We start from the raw sequence: 19,739 nt of genomic DNA, 5'->3' as shown, positions 1-19,739 counted from the left end.
TTCAGAGTGTCTGAAAAGCTAGGACGAAACACTTCAACCATACAACCTAAAAATGGAGCAAGGGACGGTGCTGCTCGGCACACTGCCCCGGCGGGTACAGAGCAGTTTACTGCTGGAGGGTTCGCTGTGTGTGGAAAGGGAAAAAACAGACACGGTGTCCCGGTCTACGGACAGGGAGGAAAGGCTCTGAACAGGTCACCATCTTCAGATCTGGATAAGTCTCATAGCTAAGAATTCTCCATTGCTTCCAACGGTGGTCTTTCCCACTACCCAGCCTAAGAAGTCAAGTACAAGCATGCAAGTACATTCACAGGCACGGAGGGTCCATGTTGGAAACAGTTAAGGTAGCTGTGATGCAACACCAACTATGTGAATGGCCCTGACACACTCAAAACAGAATCTTAATTAATCAACAAAATCCTGATGCAAACTCTTGCTATTCTTGGTACACCGCTAAATACTAAAGTAGCAAGTTTTTCCATGGTTTTTAGCTTAGCTCAAAGAATTTTTTACACTATTAAGGAAAAAAAAAATTAAAGTATTTCCCCTTTGTAAATTTACACAGACGTTTAATTAGCTTTATTTACAGAGCAGGGATTTTTTTTTTCAGTCTCCAATGGTGCCTAGGTAACATCATTAGGCAAGAATGCCAGTTTAAAAGAAATCTATGCAGAATCCTAAAAATAACAGATGTTGGTGTTCCTGGAGCAGGGGCCGGCTCGCCTGGTCAGCAGCTCCGAGGCCTCAGTTACTCAGGAGCAGCTCTGTCGCCGTCTCTACGTCCCATGATTTTGAAGACAAGGCCACAATTACTGCATTCTGTGAAGAAGAACACGGGACAAAATATCAGCTCTTGGAAGGTAGCCTTCAAATGTTGGATCAGTGTCTTTACACAGAAGAGTCAACCGTTCTTTTCCTCCCTTTCTGTGTCTTCTTGTTGCCAGGCGTAAGATTCTCAAACAAAGAGCAATCAATAAAAAGGAAAACAAAGGCACTGCCTTTAATTACAGAAAATTTAATGAAAGTGCATTTTCTAAATTGCTCATCAGCCAAGGGATTTAGAGGGCTAATTTTCAATCAGTGGATCAGAATCAAACTGCCTTGTGGACTCACCCTATCAAAGCCCATAGCGCAGAGGTTTTCTATCTTTTTCGTGTACTCTGGACTCGATACCGGAGCTCCAGCATACACGTGCGCCCACAGCCGAGCTGTCTGTTTGAACATTTCGGGATTCTGCTTGTACTGTGAAGACAAGAACATTGACATGACAAAAGAGCCAAAATGTATAATACTGTAAGTCAGTGCACAGTTGCCTATGAGCCTGCTTCTAACAAAACTTAGATGTGAAATGTGATCTGTTTTCTGAGACAAACTATGTCATTCATGAAAATGGACTGTTTAACCTGAAGGTGTGAATTTCCAAAGAAAAGGATAAAGCTAATAGTAACATATCAGTGAAAACTTAATATAGCAATAAACACTATGCAACTGTACACAGATTCGATATTAGCTAATAATTTTAACCAACTTTTTTTTATTAACTTTAGCTCAAGCTAGGATACAGCTAAACTTCACTACTGTCCTGGAGTTATATTAATGCAAGATGATTTAAAACATCTCAACAAAGTCCTAAACTGTAATGCACATTGAGGTAGTTAAGATGACACAGGAATGGACATGCTGATAGTCTTCAAATATTCTAAACTATTACTTCTTAATAAAACAATGTATAAATGCTAGCAATTTCAATTCACTCTAATACATGAACAGCCATTTGACACAACCATTTGATACATCTTGAGTACTTCAAGACAAAAAAGATTCCCCTGCTTATTAGAATTAGACATACAATTTCTGCCATTAATCCCTAATAAGGAAAAAAGTCAGATGATTGGACATTATAGAAGCTAAAGGAAACCTTGGAGTACAACTTTAGCTTGTGGGCTTAGAATTCAATTGGAAGTCAAAGCTGGAATTCAAGCAACGTGTCTGACTCAATATATGAATAAGTCACATATTAAACCATAACCACCAGCAATCTGCCGGCAACTCATGGAACATATTAACAAAGATATATGCATAAAACAAGGAGTGAACAGTCTTCAAGAGAAACACAGATTAGATAAAAGGGTAAGCAAAAATGAAAGCAAACTTAAATTAGAAGATGAAAGTTGAGTCTGCAGACGTTGCAAATTATGAAAGAACCCTGCATAGACCTTGCACTTAAGTGACCGTGGACTTGGGCTTCTCACACTAGGCGGTTAAGAATGTGGTAAGGGAAGGAAGATGCTGGCTGAGAAGAGATCAGAGGAGTTAAAAGAGCAAAAGTGTGCCTCTCGCCTGGCAATCAGAGTAAGAGTAACAGAGCAGCCAGAGGAGACCGTGCACTCCAGGGCCTGTCGGCCGTGTCACTGAGCTGCCGATGGCTCTGCAGAATGACAGGCGAATCTAGGATGTCACACCCTGTGGCTTCAGCAATGGCATGCAGAGCGTAGAGCCCTGCACGGACACACACCATGTTTTAGGGGAGTTCACATCCAAACATTTCATCAAGTGCAGACAGACGGTGACGTGGATCATCAGGAGTGTGTGAGTAAAGGGAACAATGTGAGAACCAAGGAGCCCCGGCTCAAAGAGCAGGAGGAAGAACAATTCAGGCACGAAGACGGATCCACTCGCAGGAGAGCAACACAGGAGCTATGCGACAGAAATACTCACAGGGGCTGGAAAACTGTCTCTTAAAGGGTCAGATCCTAGAACCAGCACAGCAGCACAGCAAACTAATCCTCAGCTCTGTGGTTCCAGAACCAGCTGCTCTCTGGTTATGGCCTGGGAAAGCAGCAGAGGATGGCCCAAGCCTGTGGGTCCCTGCTGCATGCGTGTGGGAGACTTGGAAAAGGCTTCTGGCTCCTAGCCTCAGATCAGCTCAGCTCCAGCTATTTTGGCCATCTGAGGAGTGAACCAATGGATGAAGAGCTTGTATCTCTCTTTCTCAAAAAAAAAAAAAAAAAAAAAGCAAGCAGGGGGATGGGCAGATGCTAATAAGTGAAGGCTTTAAGATCCAGAGCCATTCATGACTGCTACGGGAGCTAGAGAGCAGAGCAAGCAAGTGGGTATGGCTGTATTTCAATAAACATCAACAAAACTTAATTAGCTGGTCAAAGATCATAACTGAAAAAAAAAAAATTTCTTCATTTGGCAAAGTATAGTCACTACTGGCTTACCGTGCTGCTTCAGTGCCAGCGTGGGAAGGGGTTAAAGTTATCACTAAGGAGAGACCAGCACTGGATGAACAGCCAGTGGGCCCACTCACAGTGGAGCTGGCAGAGCCAATGTTAATCATCCAGGCTATACCACAGAGTTCAGGTATTCACCATGCAATCATTTGACTTTGTAGATTTCTGCACATTTTCATATGTTAGGAACATAGCCTCCACCATATACCTATGTATGCTAAAAATCAATACATGTCCACTACTATAACTGACCACACAACCCGACTTCCAGAAAGGATACCCTTTCGAAATTGCCTTTCAATAGAGAATGTGCATGTGGTGACGCCCAGGCACTGAGGAGCCGCTTACATCTGTATCAGAGACTCTCCCCAAGCAGCCGTCGTACCTGATTTGCTACTACTGCATCTTGCGGGTCATCTGGTTCTGCGGCTGCCAATAGCGCTTGCAAGGACAACAATACCGTGCGGAGAGTCATTGCAGCTGCCCTGCAAGGCGAAACAGAAAGAGCCAAGTCAGGAGGCCCCCGCGCCACAAAAGCCAAGCGATGCTATCTATAAAACAAACAGAAAACAACTCTAGACCAAAAGAGATGTTTATCTTCATCAGAGAAATAGAGAAGTCACAGAAATTTATAATTGTTTTAATTTTTCTTTGAGAGAAACACACACACATTAATACACAGGGCTCCGGGTCACTGATGACGTGCCAAGTCCCTAGGCGCAGGCAGAGCTGGGCTGGAAGCAGGCGAGAGCCAGAAATGCAAGCAGCTCTCTGTATCAGAGACAGGCCTGCACTGGCATGAAGCCCACGGTACTTCTGAGGGTAACAGCTGTACCTGGGCAAGACATGCGCTTATCTGCACAGAGAACACAGGGACCCCTGTTGGCAAACCTAACAAAGCCAGAGTAACTTGGCTATGGCAACAGTAGCACCACTGTTCACACAAAATTCAGAGTGGTCTGCTGGCAGGGGCCCTGGAAAACCCACACGAATGTTGTACCCCTCAAGGACTCAAACTACAGAAAAACAATGAAAGCTAGATTTGGGGCTAGCAGCGTGGCCCAGCATCACGGCTGACCGCTCTCAGGGTCTCCACTGCACACTTGGCTCGGATCCCTGTTCACGCCTAGGAAAGCAGCAGATGACCTGACTTCTTGGGCCCCGTCACCTGCATGGAAAAGCCAGATGGGGCCCCGAGCACTGCCCGCCCAGCTACTGCACACATGCGCAAGTGAACCAGCAGATAAAGACAAGACTCTTATTTCTGCCCTTCTCTGTGTAATTCCGCCATTCAAATAAATAAAACATCTTAAAAGTGGAATCTATATGTATTTGTTGGAAATGATGGAAAGTGGAATAAAATTATTAAAAAATGGTGATAGGTTTTTCCAAAATGTGATGTGTTGAATTAATAGATTACCTAGCCATTCTATCTCTGAGTGTATACACCCGAGAACAGAGACCAGGCATACTAACAGGTTCTCACAGACTCATGTTAATAATCTGAAATCTTCATAATGGCAAAGGGTGGAAGCTAAGTCTCCATCAATGATGCTTAGCATTTGCATTGCCACCCAGTGCAACAGTCACCTTAAAGAAAGAAGGGAACTCTGACTCGGGCTACAGCACAGATGCATCCTAGAAGATACCACAGCAGGAAGACTAACAAACTACAAAAGCCAGACACAAGGTTCCACTGCCAAATGTACCAGGAGCAGTAAAACTGACAGATCAAGACAGGGTGGAGGCTGCCAGGGACTGGGGGAGGAGGAGGAACGTTCCATCGCTATGGAGGTTTCCAGCGTGCAACTGCTAGAGTTCCGAAACTCTGTACCACAGTACTTGTCACTGTGCAGTTTAGCGTGCTTGTGCCAGAGCACAGGCACCGCAATGCTTCGAGGCAGTGATTATAACTTATTAAGTAGTAGTTTGCTAAAAAGAATCTTCAAATGCAGTTTTTAAACAACCATACTGTCTCACTGTCTCTCTGTAATTCTGCCTTTGCAATGAAGATACGTTAAAAAAAATCCAATAACGGGCCCAGCGCGGTGGCGCAGTGGTTAAGTTCCTCGCTTTGCACGCCCTGGATTCCATATGGGCGCCGGTTCTATCCCGGCAGCCCCGCTTCCCTTCCAGCTCCCTGCCTGTGGCCCAGGAAAGCAGTCAAGGACAGCCCAAAGCTTTGGGACCCTGCACCCGCGTGGGAGACCCAGAAGAGGCTCCTGGCTTCGGATCGGCATAGCATCGGCCATTGTGCTCACTTGGGGAGTTAATCATTGGACGGAAGATCTTCCTCTCTGTCTCTCCTCTCTGTATAGCCGCCTTTCCAATAAAAAAATAATAAAAATAAATCTTTAAAAAAATCCAATAACAGTAATATGAAAAAATATATAACTGCAAACTTTTTATTCCATTACTTTTTCTAAAAAATACTGATTAAATCTATAGCATACTGAATTTTTAGTGGTTAGTTTAAATCTATTAAAACAAGTCCCAACAACAGTAACAGCAAACTCATGAAATTTCAAAACGCATCTGCTAACTTATAAATCTATCTACAGTATTAATATTGCTCAAATCAGTAAACAGTCAACGCGGCTACTTGTATGTTTCACACACACTGGGTAGCCCTCACTCTGTAAAATAATCATGTGAATCATAACGTGACCAACTTTTCTGCTAAGGAACTTCCACAAGGTCAATAATTAACGCACATTCATTTGGAACACTGAATTCTATACAAAAAGAGCAGTGTTTATAATTTATTTAGTGTAAGCAGAGTAAAATGCTGTGCAGCTAGATGCATTTTATACATGTCAAAATCTAGAATACTCCTCGTATGAAGAAGCCTCACTCATTCCTGCGGACTCCCCCAGTACCTTCATTACTATTACATAAATTAGTTTGGGGCTTATCTTGAATTTCATTAAAAGCTCACTCGGTCACGTCGTTTAATATAATCCATATTACCGTGCCAATCCTCCTGTGGGTTAAGTACCCTGAGTGATCTTCTGCTTGGGGACAGTGATAAATTTGCTGTGCATGTTCTTCTATAGCAATGATGAGCTATGTGTGCGTACAGGTGCACAGCGGCGCCAATGCGGTGAGCCCGCAAAGCAGAGCTCGCCGACCACCTAAACGCGCCTGCTCCCTTGTTCTGCGAGGTGAGTATCGTGCACCTTCGGTCCCAACAGGTACGGGGGTAAAATCATCCCCAACTGGGTTCCATATGTGGTAAGTTGCAGAACTAAGAAAGGTCACAGTAAATGAGTTAACCTTGGGCCCCAAATATATCATTAAGTACTCAAGGTTAAATCAATGATATTCTAGCAATCCCATCCCAAACTTATATGTAATTCTTTTTTTTTACAAAAAGTCTTTTTTCTAAAAAAATACTTCCATATTTGTAATTGATTCGTGCTAAGGTCACGATCCTATCAAGTTATTTAAAAAGCAGGGCAGGGAAGGAGACAGAAAAGATCTTCCAGCCACTCGCTCATTCCCACAGATGACTGTAACTGCCTGTGGTGGAACAAGCTGAAGCCATGACTCCCGTGTGGGTGGCAGAGAGTCAAGTACCTGGGCCATCTTCCACTGCTTTCCCAGGGGCATTAACAGGGAACTGGATCAAAACTGGAACAGCCAGGACTCAAAACTGTGGCTCATGTGAGATGCTGCCCATGCAGACAGCTGCTTAACCCACAGTACCACAACACCAGACCCTCATCCTACACATCTCTGTACCAAGCTCCAGTTCTGATGCCTTCACACTGACATCCAAACTAAGCATGGGGTCAGTGCTGTAGCAGGGTGAGTTAGGCTGCTACCTCCTAAGACCAGCATTCCTTACAGACACCTGTTCTAATACCAGCTCTTCCACTTCCCATTCAGCTCTCTGCTAACGTGTCTGGAAAAGCAGCAAAAAATGGCCAAAGAACTTGGAGCCCTGTCACCCACGAGGGAAATCTGTATGAAATTCTAGGTTCCTGGCACAAGCCTGGCCCAGCACAGGCCACTGAAGGAGTAAATCAACAGGTGGAAGATCCTGGGCAATCCCCCCTTCTCTGCAATTCTATCTTTCAAATAAATAAAACACTTTTTTAATGCTCCAATAAAGCTGGGGTAGAAAACTGATTCCTGAAATACTTAATCCATCTATTTTATCTGATATTTTTATATCTTTTGGTATTCAATCATATCAATATGAAACCAACCATTCACCTGTCTTAGGAAGAGCTAAAGATTAGCTGAGACAACAGTTCAAGTTCTCCCCTTATAGATGCACATGACACCTAACCATCGGGGGACGGTAAGTGGTAATAGTGGGGCAGGTTCATTCTCAGCTAGAGAGGTCAGTCAGGTAGCTTTGCTTGTTTGAGGCTTTGTTTCACTGGCAGGGCTATTCACTGTGGCTGCTGGGACCAGGAGGAGGCAGGCCCTCGCTCACAGTCACCCAGGCAAGGGGCAACACAGCTTGGCACAGGGGGAGAAGGGAAGCGCCTGCTGAGGTCACACAGGGTTCTCTAACAGACTTGCAAACAACTACAGGGTAACAGAGAAAGCAAAGATCATGAGGAAATTGTGGCCTGACTTTGCAGTTGCCAATGACTTAGATGAGAAAGATAACATAAAAAAGAAACAGGCTTTATGTTAAAGGGACCATTGGTCCAGTTTTTGATAGTTGAGATTGTATTTATACATTCAAATACAGATGAAAAGCAGGTAGCAGAATAAGTCTGGCGCCTGCTAAACAAAAGAGAAATTTGTGAGTTGTTGGTATTTAATGAGGAAGCTATAAAATTACAGGCATTCATGAAGGAAGTGAGAATGGTTAGGAAGAAGCAAGATCACCCCGTAAGCGATCCACCTAAAGACCCGGGGATGGGGAGCCCACTGGGCAGCCTGGGGGAGGACACAGCTGGGGGGGTGGAAAAGCTGACAGCCAGGAAGCCAAATAGACCCCTCTCACTCTGAAAATCTGCTTCCATATCATGGAATCTTAGAACTTTAAAAGAGTGAGAACTTGATTATAGCAATGCCTAGGATGCTCACCCGCCTCCCGGCCCCAAGGCCTGGGTCCCCGACTGCAGCACTCTGCCGAGGGAGGGCCTGGGAGAGACAGCGCTGTGGGTGCTAGTCACTGGGTCCCTGTCTCCTATGTTCAAAGAACTAGACTGCGTCCGGGGTCCTGCCCCACTCAGACCCAGCAGAGGTATTTGGGGGTAAAGCAGGAGATGAACGGGACGACTCTTATTAAGTAAGAGAGACTGCCTCTTAGTAAAACGATTCTTTAAAAATTCCATTATGAACTTCTGATGATCAGGGAGCCAGGATGGGAAGTGGGGCAGCCAGGCTACAAAACGACATTCATATGGGATCCCGGGAGGATTTTTTAGCTACTAGGCTACTGCACCGAACCCTCTTCCTTCTCTTGAAAAGATTAGAGTCAGAGGACAGATCACAGCATACACTCAGTCTCCTCTAATTCTGTTCTCTCCCACGCTGCTCCTACTGCCTACCTCCTCCGTTTTCCAACTGCAAAATCTTGTGCTATATGAATAACCATCGTCTGCTGCTCCACCACCATCATATTTATCAGGCAGACTATTAAGTTCCTTCCTAAGGAAATGACATAAAGCAACACATTTCATCTCCGCAGTCCTGCGATAAGGGAACGAAGGCACACAAGCATGGCCTAAGCCGCTCAGGACCACGCAGCTGAGTCAGCACAGGAGGCAGAACCCGCACTTCCCGCTGCTGAGGTCAAGTCAGCGCTCCTGCATGGGAACCTAGGGCGCTACGGAGACGAACGCTCCGCTGCAAAGGCAGCCCTTCCCAGGGCTTTGCTTACATTCCAGCTAGTGGGAGAGGACCATTTTTGTATCTGTTAATTTTTAAAGTTGTCCAGATATCTTTCCAAGATGGCAAAGATTCAAATTAAGACAAACAAACAAACAGCAATGACAAAAACCCAAGACTTTTCAAAATGTAAAGCCAGCCTCGGACACTGCCTATCAAGGCTCTGATCAGAGAAATTACGAGCTCAGTTGCAACACACTTTCAATTAGGTTCAATTAGGTTCTCGAAGCTTTATAAAGTCCAAGAAATAAAGTATAATAATGCTATGGTTCCAGGAAATTGCACAGCTAACACTTTTTATGAGACTGGTATTTGCATGAGAGGAGAAAAGGCAAATTCAAAATCTCTTACCATTGATCTTTCAGGATATCCAAACAAATGGCCCCTGTGACGGAACTAATATTAGGATGCCATATTTTAGTGATAAACCGGACCTAGAATATAAAGCACACTTGAGTTTTTCAGCAACAGACATAATGTTTAAATAGAACTAACGAGCAAATTAAATCCACAGATTACAAGTGCAGGAAAGCACGTGGAGTAAAATGGCTTCAACACTTCTAATTTTGTGCAGAATACTTTTTTTTAACTTAAAAAAAAAAAAAAAGATGTTTGAAAGCATATTATAATGTGCCAGGAGAAGGTACTGAAGCATATGAGTTTAAGAAATTTAGCAAAAGTCCAAAGAGGCTGGGCAGTAATATACAGCAAAAGGCACGCCCGCAGCGGGCTTTTACATTCTCTGTCTTTGTGTGGAAGAAGAACCCGACAAGCTAACTGAGCCCACCAGAGCGCAGCTGCCCCATCAGCTGCTGAGGACACTGTTTCTGACATGTGACCCAACTACCTGCACCCAAGTTGTCTAGCACATAGAAAATTAAACATAAAATGCCAAGTAAGTTTAAGTACTTTTCTAAGCTATTTATAAAGAAAAAAAAACAAAGCTAAACAGCTGTTTAGCTTTCATTTCTCTTCTCTTTGTGACTTCTTGATTAGCCTGCTCTATTTTCTTACCTTCCAGGTTCTAATTTGTATTCAAACTGAAAAAAAGAACTTTAAGTCACCTAAACTAACGCACACTTTTCACTCCTTCATAGTGGCTGTTTGATCCTTTTCTCAGTCTTAAAGACATCTTCACATGGGCATTGAGACCTACTTGTTTCCAGTCACAAAAAAGTCTCCCTCCCACTGTAGGGGCTGAACACTTTCCCTGGGTTCCCCCACACTCCCCTGATGTGCCAGATTCCTATTCTGATCCTTCCAGGGCGTTCTAACATGGAAGTTGAAAAGCACTGCTCACAGGACCATCCCAAGGCCTCCAAGAGCGGGTCAACCTGGAATGTGTACTTCATATTACAGCAAGCTTCTGCTGTTAGGGGGTTACCAGCATCTCCCACAGTGCTGGTCAAATACTGCATTAATACAGCGCTTAGGTCCTACATTTTTTAAAACAGTTATAACAAAATTTACATTAAGACATTTGCAATTCACTGAGCCCAATGTATAGAAACCCTATAACTATATGCCATAATTTTATAAACTCAAGGAAACTGTAGCATTTTATAAATTTAAAATAAGGTGCCTCAGAATTTTCAACAACTCTGGAATACAGAGTGAACCTGGGACATATATTGCTACATAACAGCTCAGCCATTCTTCCCATATGGGCACTGGTTCAAGACCCAGCTCCCGTTCTGATCCAGCTCCCTGCTAATGCTCCAGCAAAACACTGATGACACACCAAGTAATCGGGAGACAGCTCTGAGTTCCTGATTTAGGCATGGCACAATCCGAGCCCTTGCGTTTGTCTGAGGAGTGAGCCAGTAGGCAGAAGGTATAGCTCTCTTTGTCTCCCTGTCTCTGTAAGTCTGCCTTTAAAAAAGTTAATGAATACATATTTTAAAAAAAGATGTAACCTGCTTTTTAAAATTGAGTACATTTATCCAAACACAGACACACATGCAAAACCAAGTAATTAACACCAAGGAAATCATTAAATATCCTTACGCTGATTTATAATTGGCAAGTAGAAAACATTTGGGGGGACCAGTGTTGTGGCATAGCAGGTTGAACTGCTTGCCTGTAGCACCAGGGTCCCATGTGGGCAGATTTCCATCCTGGCTGCTTCACTTACAATCCAGCTCCCAGCTGATGCACTGGGAAAGCAGCGGAGGTCAGCCCACGTGCTTGGACTCTCGCATCCACAGGGAGGACCCAGGGAAAGCTCCTGCCTTCAGTCTGGCCCAGCCTGGGCTGACACAGTCATTTGGGATAAACAAGCACATGGAAGACTTCTCTCCCCCTCTCTTTCTATACAATTCTACCTTTCAAGTAAATAAATGTTTTTCTTAAAAAGTGACCGAATCCAACAGATGATTACATAGAGATTAACCTTCAAGATCACACAATATTATCCACCACGACACATCGAAACAATTGTGGTGTGGTCTACTCTTTTCTCTTACCATCTGCTTCTTTCTTCTCTGCTGTTTATCATCAGTTACCTCCTTTAGCAGGCAGGGCTTTCACATCTTCTCATTTTTCAAGCCTTAAGGTTACCAATTAATGCATCCCGAAATATTGTCCTATTATTCTACATCAGCTCACATCCCGACTTCTACCACTTTCTCTCACAGTACCACCCACCATTCCTGTCTTACCAACAATGCAGAATCAAAATGATCTGGAAGGGAAGCAGTGTGATAGCTGGTAACAATACAATCACACTCACAATGATGTGTTATTAGTCATACTGGATCTCAATGCATATCAGGTAGTTCATAACATTAAAACAGTAACAAGACAGACAAGTCTCCTTATCTTTCCATGCAAATACCAGCACTGTTCTGGAACTTCAGAGCACTTACTAGCTGCAGCCAGCACCAAAGCAAATAAAACCCTCAACACAGAATGCAGTAGATACTCGGTGATACCAGACAGAAAGGAAAGACTATTCTAAGCCATCTTCACAGACAGAGCTGCTCTCGGCCAGCAGACTGCAGCCTGTACTTCATGACAAACACCTCCCTCCTGCTTCGGGGCAGACTTGTGTTCAGACTGGAACTTAAGATTATTCCACAGTTTAACTCACATACAAAAAGCTGCTGTAAAGATGCATGCACACACATGTACTAAAGATCACCAGCAATCATATTTCTACTCAATTTCACACTTACAAGAATGTACATAACACCAAAGGAAGATTCATAAAACAATCTCCAATACAGAAGAAGTCATCGTGCTGGAGTTTTATGATTTTAATGACTTTTTCTTCAATGTAAGTTACAATTAACTCTAGAATACTGGTTATATTCAACCAAATTCCTCTTGTACCATTTTTTGCGGATTCAAAAATGCACTTTCTGTTTGAAACGAACCCCAATGACCTATTGTGTAAAAATTTACAGCAGAATAACAAGCCAAAAATGTTCTGTGATCGAGTTAAGAGAAATGGGTAAGTTTGTAAATGCTTCTCAGACTTTTGCTTGCACAGTACGACAGCCCTTGTTATCTGTCAGGAATACGGTCCAAGATCTCCAGCAGATACCTGCAACCTTGAAAAATACTGAGCCCTAATTATATTTTCTTTTTAAACATTCATGATGACAATAATGCTTAAGTTATAACTGCTTGAAACATTAAATCACTTCTGAAATTTTCCATTTGATTTGTTTCAGGCCTTGGTGCTCATGGGTGTCTGAATCCAGGTATCACAGAAATCACAGACATCAAGGATTGTTGTAATTTGTCAAAGTACCTATCAAACAGTGCCACAACCATGCAATGACTCCGAGCTATAACACATTATGCAGACTGCACTTAAACACACAACATCACAACCTCTATTTTTTCATAGACCTGTGTAACTACGACCACAATCTAATTTCTCACCATTTTATCTCCTGAAAAAGAAACCTTGTAAGAGTAGCAACCACCGCCCTCCTCTCATTCCCATGTATTTGCCTTTCCTGATGTGTCACATACATCAATTCATACAATGCGCTGGGCTTTTGTGTCTGCTTTGCCTAGCATGTTTTTGTGGTTCATCCATTTTCTTTTTTGTTTAAAGATTTATGTACTTTTGCTTGAAAGGCAGATTTTACAAATAGGGAGAAGTAGCTCATCTGCTGGTTCATTCCTCAAATGACCACAGCAACCACAGTTGGCCTGATCGGAAGCCAGGACCAAAAGCTTCTTCCAGGTCTCCCAAGTGGTTGCAGGGACCCATGGATTTCAACCTTCTTCCACTGCTTTCCCAGGCCATAAGCAGGAAGCCTCATTGGCGGTAGAGCAGCTGGGACACAAACTGGATTCCATATGGGATGCCAGCACTTGGAGGTAGAGGATTAGCCAGTTGCGCCAACGCACGAGCCCATTCATCCATATGCTAGCATTAATGGTTCTTCATTCCTTTTTATATTCAAACAATACTGCAGTATACAGTTTTACTATGCCTTATTTATCCATTCATCCATCCGAATGATTTTGGCTAGTTTGACTTGTTGGCTATTACGACCAGTTACAGGAATCAAGTGTTGTTACAGAGGGAAATCAACAACAAACTATTTCAGAAAGGGCCTTTGAGGGCAGCCATCATTTACTGATGGCTAATCAAGTGCTTATTGTGTTGGCCACTATTCTAAGTGTTCCATTTCATTAGATATCAGAAACATGACAGGCACTGCAATTAGGGGCGCTGGTCGGGAGCCCAGCGCCACTGGGACTGAGCAGCAGTTCCCCTTCTGATTCCGATCCCTCCCATTGAGGCACACCATGGGAGATAGCAAGTGACAGCTCACACATCTGGGTCTCTGCTACACATGTGGGAAGCTCAAATTCAGCTCTAGACTCTGGGATTTGCCCTAGACCAGTGCCGCTAGCTGTGCACATCTGCAAAGTGAACCAGGAGATGGTAGCTCTCGACCCCTTTGCCTTTCAAATAGATTTTTAATTAAAAAAAAAAAAAACTGAGGCATCATTAATTATTAAGACACTGATAGAAGTTACTCTAGTTTTTTTTCCCCATTCTTCCTTATTTCCATTAAACAAATGCCAAATGTTCATCAATAGCTGACTGCCTAAATAAACTGTATATTTATATGAAGGTATCGCAAAAACAGGTATTCCACTGGAAAATGGGATTAATTCAGATGCAAATATTTTTGAAATGGTTTATGCATACAGTTTCCAAAAATGTTATAGAAATTGCATAGGAATCCAGGCAGGTGCTACACAGAGATGATTCCTGATGAAATTACACTGAGCAAGGTAAGCCAGCCACAAGTGGACAATACTGTATGATTGCACTTATACTTAGGAAAACCCAAGAATAGTCAAATTCACAAAAATAAATACAGAAGAGTGGTTACCAATGGTAGGAATGGGACGATAACAAGGAGTTATTTTTAGTGGATACGGTCAGTTTGAGGAGATGGAAAATTTCCACAGATGCATGTGCATAAGGCCACAAAATGATATGAATATAATTTATTACCAATGAAATGTACACCTAAAAATGATTGAAATAATTTATTTTATCACACTTTTTAAAAGCAACAAGCTCATCATAGAATAGCCATATATAAACAGTAGAGTTAACAAGCACCTTGAACTTCAGGACAAACGATACAAATTCATACTGGAACTTTGATTACTATATTGTTAAATGAGAAAACCAATAGGTTCACCCAAAGGATTTCAGGGGACCCTACACGATTAGGAGCTACAAACAACATGCAGGTATATAAGCCATGGTATTGGACTTAGGCCATAAAAGCTATTAAGATTTGTACTCTAAATTATACATTAACTATTACTTACATGCTATTGACAGAAGTCAAAATTAGTACAGCTTAAGGAACACGGTAATACTACACCAAAACTCAAGAAAACAGGATTTTTTTTAGTAACAGGGGCAACAATACAATGAAGATAATAAAATGGAATAGAAAAGTAAACATTGCCTACAAATAGCAACTACAGGCTAGAAAGTAAGACCCCCTGGTGTGGGTAGAGGTGCCAGGAGATTAGGGTGGAAAAGGAGATTCGGTTCAAGTTGTAGGAGGTTTTAAATGACAGGCTAAGAAGTTTAAACTTTATGAACAGGAAAAGAAAAGCAACACAATCAAAGATGCGCCTTAAGATCTACAGGACACCATTGTAAACAAGGAGAGGCAAGGACAGAAGGTAATTAGCAGTAGGAAAACCAGGGAATTAACTTGAGTATTTAACCTACAAAAATAGACATTAAGGAAGTGGTTCTGTGAAAGGTAAGTTTATGTTAAGTGCCTCCTGATCTTTAGGCCATCCCACTTCATCTTTAACTTTTGTCAGTTGCAATTATCTGCTTCCTTTCCTGATAGGAAGAAAGCTCCATGGAAGGGCAGTGTCTTATCTCTGTATTCACTGGGACACAGTACTTAAATAATTGTTGAATGAATGCAGAATACACTTGCCCCAAAAAGACTTCATTCTTTTTCTGAGCCAAGTAACAACTTCTCTCCAGGCATATCAAGGCTCCTTACGCTTGGGAGCACTGCACGTTTTCCCAGATCTTGTGTCTAAGCCAGGATCGGTGGCACACTTTATTGCATTCTAAAGCCAACAGTAGCTTGCCTTTGAATACATTGGTTTTTCATTTTAATTTCAGAAATAAGCCACCTGTCATTTCCAGATATTATCCACTTAAGGGTAGAAACAGAAAGCAATTCACAAAGCTCTAACTTTAACAAGCACTGAAATGTGCATTAACTGAGTCAAGAAATGTTTTTTGAAGTTCATGCAGAAAAAGAGTATTACAATACCTTAGGGGGGTTAAATGGATATGTTTCTGGTATTTTTATCTCTAGTTGATATCTTCCTCCTAAAAAATGGGGAGAAAACAAAATTAAGAATGCTGGCCACCTTAAACATGCGAAGCCAGATACAGAGCTAAAACTTTTCAAGATTATTTTATATTCAATTACAACAGAGTAACTCTAAAGTTGATACCCAAAAGGAAAATCACCAAGGGCAGTAGGTACTAAAGGTCTGCTAAAGCGCAGGGAACACCCACTCCTTACAACTGCATTACCTTTCAGTAAAGTAATGAGACTAGAGAGATGAATACATTAAACCCACATTCATTTAAAAGACTACATGAGCACAATTAACTGGTAGAGAGTCCATCTCCTTTTGTTTCCTCAAACAAAAAAAACTAATCCACCCTGGGGGAGAGTTGCTAAAGTAACAGAAAAAAAAAGTGGGGGGTGGGGGGAGGAGAGAAAACGGAAAAAGAGAGAGAGACATAAAGGCATAAATGCCACAAAGACAGAAGACAGACTATGGCACAAGCTAAAACAAGCCAAACACCCTCTAGCTGGCTTTCTCAAATACAAAACTGTCCTCATCTTTTAACTCTAAATTAACTGCCAATCACTTCCTGTTAAAATTTTAAAGCCAGACACAAGCAGCAAGCCACCAATTCTGCCAGCATCCCACGTAAGCAAGCTTGGTTGTGGGTCTTGACTGTGGGTCAACTGATGTAGACCCTGTGACAGGCAGGAGTAACGGCTCAAGCAGCTGGTTTAGGGCCACCCTTGTCAAATACCTGGACTGTTTCTACTCCCACTGTCTGCTGGCATTGCCCAACCCAAGCCACGGCAGGAATGGAGAGTAAATCGGCAGATGGGGAATTCTGTCTGTATCTGTCTTTGTGTGTCTCAAATAAAAATTAAAAGAAATGAAATTTGAAAACAGGAATTCAACAATTAAAAACATAGAGACAGACTATTCTTTTCCCTTAGTGGGTGCACAGAATGTGATACTTTACAGAAGTGGCTGTAACCCATCATAAACAGAATGCAATGTTCTGTTTTGCTCTGAAGTTACACTGAGGATAAAACACCTAAACAGGCATTTAAAAAACAAAAAATCCCTCTCCAGCTTCCCATAGACCAGATACGGAAAGTCTGCATGAGATAAGAAGCTGTCTGAAACTCCAACTCTAACAAACTTTCCAACTCTAGCATTTTAATGACCCATTTCAATAGAATACTATTACAAAATAACAAAATATAGCAAAATAATTTGTGCTACTAAATATTACATACAAAACTTCTTAGAATTCTTCCAAAGGAGCAGATGGCTAGCATCAGTTAACTGTCATCACAGCAGGCTGAGGAGGACATGGAGGTACCTGGGTTTTTTGTACATAAAGTTTCAATAACAAGAACAATGAAATAAAAGCTATACTAAGAACACCACTAACTTCATGATGCTGAAGACTCAACTCTTGAAAGGAGTTTTTTTTTTCCAGATTTTCCTCAATACAGCCGTGATTTTCTAAAAATGTTCAAGTGGTACCACTTTCCTCAAGTCCTTTGTGGTTTCCATCCTTCCTGCTAATTCTTTTAAGAGTCCTACATTAAGTGATTAGTGATGCAGATACCTGGATTAACTAAATGTGCTTCACCGGTGAAATATGCACAGAAGTTGTGAATACATAAACAAAGTGAAAAATACACAAAAGTTGTTGTAAGAAAAAATCATGGCCAGCACTGTCTCATGGCAGGTTAAGTTGCTGCTAGCAACGCTGGCACACCATTTTGGAATGATGGTTCGAGTCCCAAATACTCCACTTCAGATCCAGCTCCCTGCTAGTGCACTTGGGAAGCCAGCACAAGAGGGCTCAAGAGGTTGAATCCATATCACCTAGTGGAAAAGCATGATAGGGTTCTTGGTTTTGCCGTGATCCAGCCATGACTATGGAGGCCACTGGGAATGAACCAGTGGATGGAGGATCTCTCTCTCTGTGTATATGTGTGTGGGTGCTAACCTTCCTTCCAAATAAGTCTTAAAAATAAACTAAAATGAAATGAAGAGGAAGGGGAAGGGGGAAAGAAGAGAAGGGGAGGGGAGGGGAAGGGAGGGGAGCGGAAGGGAGGGGAAGGGAAGGGGGAAGGGGAGGGGAGGGAGGGGAGGGGGAAGGGGAGGGGAGGGAGGGGAGGGAGGGGAGGGGAAAGGAGGGGAGGGGAGGGAGGGGAGAAAGGAGGGGAGGGGAGGAGAAAGGAGGGGAGGGGTGTTCTTAAAGACAATGGCTACATGAATGGGCACTATGGTCTTAAGGACCTTAACTGTACATTGGGGCCTACTATTGACCTTAACATTGTTATGTAACACATGGCTCTATCTAATTTGGACAATTAAGGGATCTCTAAGGAAACGATATTATTCATATAACAAGAACAGCTTTTAACAATAAAAATTTATAGTATAAAAATAACTTAAGTAGGGAAGACACTGACAAAACAGTTACACTGTCACCTGATCTGCACCACACTTATGAATTTGAGTCTGGGTTTGAATTCTGGCTCACTTCTAATTAGTTTCCTGCCAACACACTCCCTGAAAGACAGTAGCTGAATATTCATGGAAGATCTTTTCTTTTTCTTTTCTTTTTGAAAGGGATATTTATGGAGAGAAGGAGAGATAGAAAGATCTTCCATCCGCTGGTTCACTCCCCAAGTGGCCACAATAGCTGGAGCTGAGCTGATCCGAGGCCAGGAGCCAGGAGCCTCCTCTGGGTCTCTCACACAGGTGCCAAGACCCCAAGGCTTTGGGCCATCCTCTACTGCCTTATCAGGACACAGCAGGGAGCTGGATGGGGAGTGGAGCAGCCGGGACACAGACCAGTGCCCACATGGAATCCTGGCAAATGCAAGGCAACGGTTTAGCCTCTAGGCTATTGTGCCGGGCCCTCATGGCAGATCTTAACACTAGGCTTCAGCTTGGCCAAAGCCTGGCCACGGTGGGCATTTGGAAAATAGCACCAGTGACTGGAAGATTTCTGCCTCTTAAGAAGTAAAAGTAACAACAAAAATTTAACTTAAATCAGAGAAGATGAGAAAAGGAGGCTAATTTTTAAACTATCAACATTGATTCCGTAACTTTTAGAAAAGAAAGCGTAAAAACTAAATTTTCCTTTGCTACTGAATTATTTAAGCAAAAGAAGAAAACATTTGGGGCCGCGCTGCAGTGCAGCTGGGTACAAGGCTCATACTGGAGTCCTGATTCAAGTCCCAGATGCAAGTTCAAGTCCTGGCTACATGGCTTCTGATCCAGTCTGCTGCTAAGCTGTGTGGAAGGCGGAGGAAGCGGGCCTGCTGCCCGTCGTGGCAGGATGGAACTCCTGGCTGCTAGCTCCCGGCCTAGCACAGATCTGGCTGATATGGGAGCAAACCCACATCCCACACTGTGCCTTTTAACTCACTCATTTCAAAAGTAAGACGTATAAAGTGGTATTTTTTTTAATCTGTTTTACCTTTAGTATTACATAAAACAGTTGTCTCATTACATAAAGAAGTTCCACATATCACATTCCACATGTAAACTTTTGCCTTAGCTTCTAAGAATAGATTGGAAAAAGAAAAAACCTCCAAGCAGCAAAATCCACATGCATGATCACAATACTTTAGCTCTGTTCACATTTTGGAAAAAGACATCCAAGTTTATATCCTTGAATGGGGCTTTTCCTAAATGATATAAAATGAGTCTCTTTAACAGTTTTACGACAAAATGGCAGTTAAGAAGCCCACATTGGGGGCAGAAGCCTGGGTGTAACCTGCTGATCCCCTGCCTGCAGTGCTGGAAGCACTGGTTCTAGTC

The 19,739-nt window shown here is 42.6% G+C and overlaps 1 protein-coding gene across 7 annotated transcripts in view; it reads right to left on the bottom strand.

Moving 5' to 3' along the window:
• Nucleotides 1-552: 552 nt before the first annotated feature.
• Nucleotides 553-19,739, bottom strand: part of UBE2K (ubiquitin conjugating enzyme E2 K) — a 44,168-nt gene continuing 24,981 nt past the window's right edge. For 3 of the 7 annotated variants that reach the window (XM_040966389.1, XM_040966393.1, XM_040966394.1), the window contains 5 exons: nt 15,899-15,957; nt 9,447-9,529; nt 3,622-3,721; nt 1,114-1,242; nt 553-819 (listed from right to left, as the gene is read on the bottom strand). In XM_040966389.1, the coding sequence (XP_040822323.1) occupies nt 745-819; nt 1,114-1,242; nt 3,622-3,721; nt 9,447-9,529; nt 15,899-15,957 (446 nt within the window). In that variant the 3' untranslated portion in view covers nt 553-744. Of the gene's footprint in view, nt 820-1,113; nt 1,243-3,621; nt 3,722-9,446; nt 9,530-15,898; nt 15,958-17,185; nt 17,786-19,739 lie in introns of those variants that run through there. The other 4 variants (XM_040966395.1, XM_040966390.1, XM_040966391.1 and 1 more) reach the window with 4 other exon arrangements.

Source organism: Ochotona curzoniae, unplaced genomic scaffold (assembly GCF_017591425.1).
Source record: "Ochotona curzoniae isolate NIBS_2020 unplaced genomic scaffold, NIBS_Ocur_1.0 scaffold_4505, whole genome shotgun sequence".
In the NCBI taxonomy this organism is placed as follows: Eukaryota; Metazoa; Chordata; class Mammalia; order Lagomorpha; family Ochotonidae; genus Ochotona; species Ochotona curzoniae.
This window is presented reverse-complemented; position numbering and strand designations above follow the sequence as displayed.